The sequence below is a fragment of the Brachyistius frenatus genome, unplaced genomic scaffold, assembly GCF_029030835.1.
Source record: "Brachyistius frenatus isolate BFR_SWC_R1_liver_20210118 unplaced genomic scaffold, ASM2903083v1 Contig_80, whole genome shotgun sequence".
NCBI lineage: Eukaryota > Metazoa > Chordata > Actinopteri > Embiotocidae > Brachyistius > Brachyistius frenatus.
The window spans coordinates 1048111-1057500 of record NW_027210679.1 but is presented as its reverse complement, the minus strand read 5'-3'; the positions used below and the strand labels follow the sequence as shown (position 1 = coordinate 1057500).

At 44.0% G+C, this 9390-nt stretch overlaps 1 protein-coding gene across 3 annotated transcripts in view; it reads right to left on the bottom strand.

Annotated features, from left to right (window-relative positions):
* The window catches only part of cacnb1 (calcium channel, voltage-dependent, beta 1 subunit), a 33821-nt gene extending 24431 nt beyond the window's left edge, over positions 1 to 9390 (bottom strand). For all 3 annotated transcript variants that reach the window (XM_069709121.1, XM_069709123.1, XM_069709125.1), the window contains exons 1-2: positions 9101 to 9390; positions 3738 to 3824 (exon numbers count right to left, since the gene is read on the bottom strand). In XM_069709121.1, coding sequence (XP_069565222.1) covers positions 3738 to 3824; positions 9101 to 9190 — 177 coding nt within the window. In that variant the 5' untranslated portion in view covers positions 9191 to 9390. The remainder of the gene's footprint in view (positions 1 to 3737; positions 3825 to 9100) is intronic.

Sequence of the window (9390 nt, the reverse complement as noted above, 5' to 3'; positions counted from 1 at the left end):
AGCGGCACATCTCTGGTTATTGACAAGAATATATGACAAGAAGCCTTGTGTTGTGACCTCGTAAACTCCCTCCTCTTGATGTCCAGTTTTGTATCCGTTTAGCAGAGATGCTGCAGCAGAGAGTCGACAGAAAATAAGGAGACATCAGGAACAACATGCAGCAACAGCCTCAGGCCGGATTTCAACCAAATGTTCGCTTCACAAATGCAGTATGTGCGCTGCTTGCATGTAGATTGCAAATGCTGGCGGCATCCTGTTTCCAAAATGATTGAAGTTTGTGGATGAATTGTGCACATGTATGACTAACAACTGTGGCATCTCTTTTGATTAGTTGAACACATTGAAATGAAGAAGAAATGATCTGCCAACATGCAGGATGCAGGATGCAAATTTGGTCAAACGGGCCGCAGGAACGTTGTGTTTAACCTCAAGACCTCTTCGAAATGTTCTCAAAATTAATCATCTCTTTTTTATTTAGTTTTTTACTGCACACATCTTTTTCAGCGCTCTGTATCCCAGCGCACTGCACAGTTATTTCACGGAGCACAGAGGTACTTACTGAACCTTTAAGTGGGGGAAATATCATGTGACAACGACGTATTTAGCAGGAAACGCTGGTGATCTGCCACTCCATAAATCAATTACAGTAAATCAGCCACTGAAAAAGCTTCTGCAGGGAATAATGGCAGACAAACAGACACTGCTGTCTGTTCTTGTTAGCACCATAATGCCGTATGTTTCACATGAATCTCGCTGAATTCTCCGCTCGTCCGAGAGAAAATCTGTTTCGGTATGAATGGCTGCAAGTTGAAGGAATCGGTGATAAATTTCGGGCTGCCGCGGACAGGAACACGTTACTTTTGGTCTCTATGAGTCTAGACCATCTCATGTGGCCTTCGGGTCCTCTGAAGGACCCTCTTTGTGGCCTGCATCCTTCGGAGGATCCAGCTACAGCTGTTCTCTGTTCGTGATGACGACCCTTCTGACATGACGTTATATCATAATGCTGTTAATGCAATAACGGTTTCCACAAAGGTAAATATGAACAGTGAGGGATCTTTTATTTTCCCCCTGAAAACATCATCATATCAGCAGACATGTCGTTTTACACGACGGCGGCAGACAGTCTCTGCCTGTTTTCACACACCTGAAGACGGAGTGTGTTTTTGTTAAACTCGACACACAAAACTAACGCGGCACAAACACACAGGCTGCACGCGCACACACGCGCGCACACACACACAAACACACACACACACACACACACACGAGCGAGCGTGCGCGAGCAAACACAAACCCATTGAAACATCCTCTCCTTGGTCTCTCTAGCCCACTGTGCCTGCACGCGGGGGGAGATTCAGGAGCCCGGTCGCCATGGAAACCGGGGCCGAGTGTACCAGCCAGCTCCACCGTTGGCTGATTGTGGCTCTCGTGTGTTTGCGCCTGTGTGTGTGTGTGTGTGTGTGTGTGTGTGTGTGTGTGTGTGTGTGTGTGTGTGTGTGTGTGTGTGTGTGTGCGTGGTGCACGAGCGTGCTCTTGCGTAGGTGTGTGTGAGACTGTAAAGCCCATACAGGGCTCTGCTCTGAGTTGTTTGGCTAATATTGGCTATATGTGCAAAAAAAAAAACACGTATGCCGCTTGTGTGATTCTTTTTACTGTAATTAAAGCCTTTTTTCATCTTAAAGCGGATTTCAGAAACACTCACATATACTGTATACTGCATACATTTGACAGCTGAGGTGCGAAATCATTTTTTTGAATTTTGTTCAGCATCATACCCGATTAAAATCCCTCCGACTACCAGCCTTCAAAAGAGCGAAATAGCACGAGACAGGGGAGCGTATATATCTCGGGGAGCGTTAAATCACCTGTACTACAGGTACTGTGCTCCTTAAGCACAGTGATTGATTATGAATCCTGCCTACCTGCAGGCCCTCAGTGGACGCGGTGCTTCGCCAACCCCCGAGTCACAGAGTTAATGAAGGACGGGGTGGGCAGGCGAGGATGCAGCTAACCTTTAGAAACCACGGGAGAGTTCAACTCCCCGTGTTCACCAGCAGCGATGGGATTTTATTTATTTATTTATTTTTTTTACCTAAAGCAACACCGGTACTGAACGGGTAAATGTCATGCAGCACGGGGCACATCATTTCCTCTCACAAATGAAGAGGTCAGGCGGAAAAAGGGGGACTCGTTTAGCTGCGACACAGTGCGGCTTTGAGAAATGTCATGTCCAGACGAGGTCTGCTGCGGGGGTCACCGAGTACGTGATGCCTGAGACCTCCCTAAAAAAAAAAAAATATATATATATATATATATATATATAACTCCCTGAGGAGAAGAAACGTTTCTTTTGTGAGGACGAGAGGCTTCTTCACCCTTTCTGAGCAGGAAAATGCATCTCTGCTCCGCTGGACACATTTTACTGGTTCCGTACATGCACTGATCGACAGACCCAATCTATGTATTTACATCTATAGAGCCGCAGGGGTCAAAGGGGATTAGCGTGAGAGTGAGTAACACCTGGCGATTGGTATTGCAGTCTGTGTGCCGCTTGAGACGCGCACGGGTGAAGACAGCAACATGCGTCTCCTTCAAAGACAAGTAAATAAAGGGCTTCTGTACTCGGTACTCTACACAGTAAACAACAGACTTGATAAAAACAGTGATTGTATAATTGCTAAAAGTGGAGCAAATGAAACCTGTTAAACACCGCAGACAGATTTCTACGTACTGTAAAGGCCAAAGACTTCTTCTTTTTTTTTTCTTCTTTTTTTTTTAAAGAGACATTTTGTTCTTTCGGTTTAGAATTATGAACCTTATACTCAAAGGGTAATTACTTCATTAGCACTTTGAAGTGAGCTTTGTCTCATGAGATTTTACTGTCAATCCTACTCATGATGCAAGTAATGTAGAAAGAAATCTGAGAAATCCTAAATGTTTTGAATCCAAAGTTGATTTTTGTTTTTCTGTAGAAAGGAAATATTCAAAGATTAGCATGAAGTATGCCTAAATGTGTGTTATTTAACAACTGTGAAAGACAACTTAGTCGATTTTTTTGTTTTTTGTTTGTTTCAGTAACCAGATACGGTATGATTGTCATCTGATTTGCTTTTAGATTGTAACTGGAAGGTAAAACTTTGTGGGTGTTTGATGGATTAATCACGTGCAGGTTTACAAAAAGAGTCCTGTATGTGATGGACTGCAAAGCAGAGCTCCAACTAGTACCGTGATCGTGAACTACTTTAATGACCGATTATTATATTCTTCCCTTTATTATACTAGACTTAAAGTCCAAGACCCAATCAAATTCAGTTTGTATTTAGCGTTTCGTAGGGATATAAAACGGAGGAAAACCAGGAAGTCCTTGTGTTTGAGAAGCAGCAAATATTTAGTATTTAGTTTTCTTGACAAATTAATGATAGTTTTTCAATCATTCGACTGATTGATTATTAGATTAATCATTTCAGCCCTGCAAAGCTTTTTTTTTTACTTCATGTGTGTAAATTGTAGTTGGATATTCGGACAAATTCTCAGTGACAATTCTTGAAATGCACCTGCAAGGAGATAAAACTAATTCATAGTGCAAAAGTTGAGAAGTGGCCACTTATTTCTGGGCATTAAAACACCTCGCTTTGACTCCATTAAACTTCTTCATTAAATTAAGACGAGAGGAAAGCTTGAGGTCTGGTGCCCTGATTAGCGGTCTGAGACGGGGATTAAGTGTGAAATGTTACCTGTCGGACGAAGCTGTTCGAGGTGGTGTCAGAGGAGGTGCTTCCATCCGAGCGCTTAAATCGGCTCTTCCTCTTGGCGTACTTTCCCTGAAAGCGGAGAGGTTGGAGAGCGGGGAGGGGGGAGGAGGGTGGGGAGGATTTTAGAGAGAGAGAGAGAAAAGAAAAAGTTTAATTGTGTTTCTCTACAATAAATTATCTTGACGTATTTCTTAGAAAAACCTTGTTTCTTGGGAGCATGACAGCCATTAACATTTGGCCACAGCGTTTTGTAAAAGCTTCTGAATATGATCAAGGCGGTCAGATGGAGCCGGAGATAAAGCGGCACGAGTCTCCGACCGCGGAGGAAGTGGACCAGACGAAATGTGGCTGCTGTGTTCATGAGCAGCCTTCAATTACTTGTCATTTTTCATGTTCTGATGCAAACTGGGACCTTGTAATCTGATTGGCGGACCCCTGGCAAATGGCCTATCCGGGTTGGGCAGAGGCCACACATTGCATTACGAGCCCACCCTGCCCACATCGTCATGGTTACACAACGCCGACTAATCACATTTGTTGGAAAATCAGGAGACGGGCTACGTCGTTCTCTCGGCATGAAAAACAAAAAAGAATTGGAGCTGGTTAGGATATACTCGCAGTAGCTTCACAGGCGGAGGTGTAGATGTCAGTCGAGGGAGGGAGGGAAGGGAAGTTCCCCACGGGGGGGGGGGGGGTATATCTCAGTGGTAGATCATTTGACTGCATATCAAGAGATCTCCGGTTCAAATCCGGATGCCCCCTGCGTTTCTGACACTTAGCATGTTTGATGAGGACCAGCTGTTGCATCAAAGAACTGCACTGACATACACTTTGCTTGTTTACACAGCTCATCTGTGCAGAACTCAAAAAAACACAACCTAGTTTTGTGTATTTCCTTCTTCGTGGAGCGTCGCCGTTTTTGTGTAGACGCAGTTCTGCAAGTCAAATGTGACTGAAAATGAAGTCAGCTGTGACACGACAACATTTTTTTAGATGAATAAAAAACTGTTTGTCTTTCAGAATTGACATACAAATAATCTCCCATCAACACGCTTTCATTAAAATTTGATTGCACTTCGTTTGCCAACAAGCAGCAACAACCACATTAGCACATATTAATAATGTATGATAACTCCACCTCAAACAGAAACATAACTGTTCAGTGTCACAGATTACTTAGGTAAATTACAAATCTACACGTTGATCCTTGTTTTTTTATGATGTGAATTTGCATTTGTATTGATAATCATGTTGTAAAAAGTTACATGCTACTACACTGCTTTAAGAAATTCTATTCATATATTGTATTCTTAAAAAAAACCATTTTTCATATTAAGGTGTTGAAAAAGGTCAAATGATAATGACACGAAGAGAAACTATGCAGCTGCTTGGAATAATCTGCAATCCATAAAAACACACCTCCACTACACTTCAGCAATACTACTGACTGTTTGTTTTAACGTTCACATTATGAGAAGCAACAACATTTAGCCAAAACTGGCCGCATCCTCAAACCAAGCAGCTCCGCACGCACGCAGGCCGACGTAAACGGCGAACGACCGGGCCGAACGTCTGCGCGTGGAAAGGCCGCGCCGGGATCGGCGGCAGAGCTCCCGAGTGACAGATCGCCAACCAGCCAACAGCGGTCGTCCTCTTCTCGGTATGTCATCGTCACTGTCACACCGTGTTCAACGGGGCACACGGGAGGCTGCGGGATGAGCGCCGCCGCCGCCACGCCGGTCTTTAAACAAACACGACCCGATACACCAGCGCCGACTGGTGCGAACATAAAGAAACACGCACACACACACACACACACTGCGGCCGCGAGGTTTCCTGTGTTAGCGAGTTAAAAGAGAATCACATCCGTTGCACACTCCTGTCCGAAAACAAAACAAAAGGACGCTCCGTCGCAAACCAGCTGTGATGCAAACAACCAAATTTCTGCAAATCAGGGTTTTTTTTTTTTATGATGTTAAAATTGTATCTGAAGTGATTTTACAAGAGTAAACATGCAGATGGAGAACTGTACTTGAATCTCAGATGGAGAAAAAGGGGATGACATCACTGTTGGCAAATCAGTCCACCTACACCGACTGAAAAATAATCATCTTTGAAAATGTACACTGAAGAAGAAGAATATTATTATAAGGTTCCAATACAGGTTGGTTTGTCTCTGTATGTTTACCGTTTAAAAAAAACCGAGTTAAAAAAAAAAAAACACAACTTTTACCGCCATTTCTTTGGTTTTGTGGTAAAACTTGAAACCACATGTATCAGGATTTATTATCTGGTGTTCATAAATGTGCTAAAAACCATATTCGTTAACTCGAGTCTGTATGGTTTATTCAAAGAAATGCAAATTTGTTTCAATATGCAAATTGGGACAACAGGAAGCGCTGAGGTCAGGTGACCTATCAGCTTGCTGGACGGCAGGTTCACAGCTGTGAGGCGTGTCTTTAAACGACAGCCCTCCTGTTCACATCGGCCATTAAAAGATCTCTTCCTGTTGCGCGTTTAATGCAAGTGAGAGAGGACCGGCAGCAGGAACGACTAAACCGAACGCACGCGGAAACGCTGCGAAATTGTCCTTTTGAAGAATGAAGCCAAACCGTACTGGTCGCTTTAGGAGGCGTGAATATTTACTGACCTCAGAATTGGATTTGCTCATGATTCATCCGTCGTGGATTCGATCGCGGGGCAGTTTAGAGAGGGGAGAGTTCAACCCGGGTTGTTTTTCTGGAGCTACAATTTACAGACGTTCCCTAAATGTGTTCACGCGCAGGTTTATCTGAGGCGGCTGCGCAGAGAGACGCCTCGACTCAACAACTCCGACGGGTGTGGGCAAAAAAAATAAAAAATAATAAAAAATTGCTAGTTTGAAAAGAGTTAAATAAGGCGTGCAAGTAGAAAAAAAAAAAAAAAAAAGATCTACCCGGATGCCTGAATATGGGAAACGCTGGGCTACAATTTTGCGCGATTTTGTTCGGTAACTGCATCGATGCAGAAAGGTAAAATCCAGACACATCTGTAGATCACAGAAACACCTGGCAGCGGATCTGCTCACATGTAAACCAGACCACATCCAGATGTGTTCGCAGTATTTACATCCCCACACGGATCTCACGGTAACGGCGAGTTTTCGCTCAGCTGTGACGAACTTAACATCTTCGTTCAGGCAGCTCGGCTAATTAACGCCTGATTTAATGTTTTTGGAGGAAGCAAAAAAACAAAACAATAAATGAAACACCTCTATTTCGAGACGTCATCCACGGCAGTGTAAAATTGTGCGCGTTTGGTGAAAGGCAAAACTAGAAAGTCGCTCGACGAGAAACTATTAAAACGAATGGTATCGCTCACCGCTCCTTTTTATTTCGGAATCAATGATGGTTTACACTTTGGATTTGGTTGCAACCTGTTGGACGATCGGCCCGTTCTCAGAGAGGTTGGCGTGAACACGCCGCGCGTGGGTGCAGGTATGTTACACGCGGTAGCATGTGGTCTTTGGCCGAAGCCATGACAGGGGGCTGGTTCCTGTCAGTAAAAGGGCAGAGAAATGCCAGAGGAAGTGGGGAGGGGAGGTTTCCTGTTGGTAAACATCCTCCCAGATTAAGCGTATAATTAAGGAGGGTGTTGTGTGCGAGCTGTGTGGGGGGGGGGTTAAACTGGAAAGCGGGGAGCGTGGAGGGCGGCGGGCGCTCGGTATAAATGATGGTGAAAACCTCGGGTCCGCGTCAACACATCTTCCAGCCGTTAGTTTCATTCTGCTCGCGTAGATCCTCACTGATCTGCAATCTGAAGCCGTTCAACAAGGACGCAATCTTTAACCGGAGCCGCCCTCGGGCGCCGAATTCGGATCGGTCCTCGGTTCATTTTTCTTCTTCTGTGGTAAAGTGCACGGCTGGGCGGAAAAAAAAAAAAAAAAAAAAACTCTCCCATCACCTCCTTCAGGATATTAGAAATGTGTTTTCCCGCTTGTCTCTCTCTAATCAAATTCATGTAGCGGCCTGACCCGCAGCAGGAAAAACATGAACTTTGTATCTCATTGATCACGGGTGCCAAACACACACACACACACACACACACACACACACACACACACACACACACACACACACACACACACACACACACACTGCTGCCTGGCACGAGGAGGGCGTCCATCTGTTTCTCACCGCAGCCTCGCAGCAGATTAAGATCTGATTTCTAAAAGCAGGCAGGATGAGGTGAGATGGCGAGAGCAGGACGAAGATAGTGAGACATTCAAAGAGGATGGAGAAGGAATCAGGAGAGCTGAGGAGGGGAGGAGGGGAAAGGGGGTGAGAGGGAGCAGGGAGGAGTGGGAGTAAAGAGGAGAGAGCAGGACTTGGCAAGGTTTGAAGCGCTGGTTGTCTGTGGTGAGGTGGGGTTGTTGTTGTTGTTGTTTTTTTCCTTTCTTTTCTTTTCTTTCTTGCTCCAAAGAGACAATGACTGAGCTCAGCGTGGGTGTGCTTCTTCCAGATATTCGCATCATTTTATTTTTCATCCATTTAAACTGTTATGACTAAACATGCCCACAACATCATGTCACTTCCTCAATGCGCTGCCTATTTGTGGCTGTGAAGAAAAAAAAAAAAAAAAACAGCGACACCGGCGAGAGATGAAGGATAAATCTGAAAATGAATGAATCTTTGTTTTTGATGTTTGTTTGTGTGTGTGTGTGTGTGTGTGTGGGGGGGGGGGGGGGGTTAGGCAGTATTATTTTCAGATTTGTAAACTAGAAAAAAAACAGAAAAAAATAACATTTTATGGCCAAATGAAGTACTTTACTTCCAATTAAAAACTTAGAACTGATATTTTTGGGGATTTTAGCTGTTGTCCAGCTGCTCTGATCAACATTTAGTTGGCTAATTACTGATTAATTAAACAAAGGTGGGGTTTTCATACGATTCCAGCAGGCAGCATAAAAAAAATTAATTAAAAAAACAAAACAAGCGTTGCATCATGGTTACACACACACACACACACACACACACACTCGTTAAAACCAACATAATTACCCGGCTGAACGCAGGCCGAGGATGCAATTTCAAATCATAATCCATATCAGGAGAAAACTATGACGTGTCTTCGCTTCTTCTTATGATAATTAATTTGACTAAATTCAATCAGTGCCGCGTGCGGAAGCATTTACAGGCAAAATCATGCGACCGAACTGCCGAACAACCTGTTCATCTCCAGAAGTGAAGCAGCTCCACGGTTCATCAAAAACAAAAAGCATCTTCAGCATAAATGTCCGACATTTACGCGGAGTATTTTCAATTTGCTGTGATAAATATTTGCTTTTCTCTGATCCGTGTTCTTACCTGTGTGTTTGGATGATGGTCGAACATGTCCATTTGGATCTCCTGGGTTGAGGTCGAAGGCGTCCTGGACATACTACTTTTCTGTACCATTGGATTTAACTTTTTTTGTTTTAAATAAATCTGTTTTCAGTTTCGTATGTTTATGATGGTGTCGACACACTCATCATCTTCTTTTTTTTTTTTTTTTTTTTTTTTTTCCTTCGGTTCAGGGAGGGTTGAAGCCGCTGATGGAGCGGAGCGGAGCTGGCTGGTAATGTAATGGCAACAGCTGCCTCCCTCCAGCCTATAGC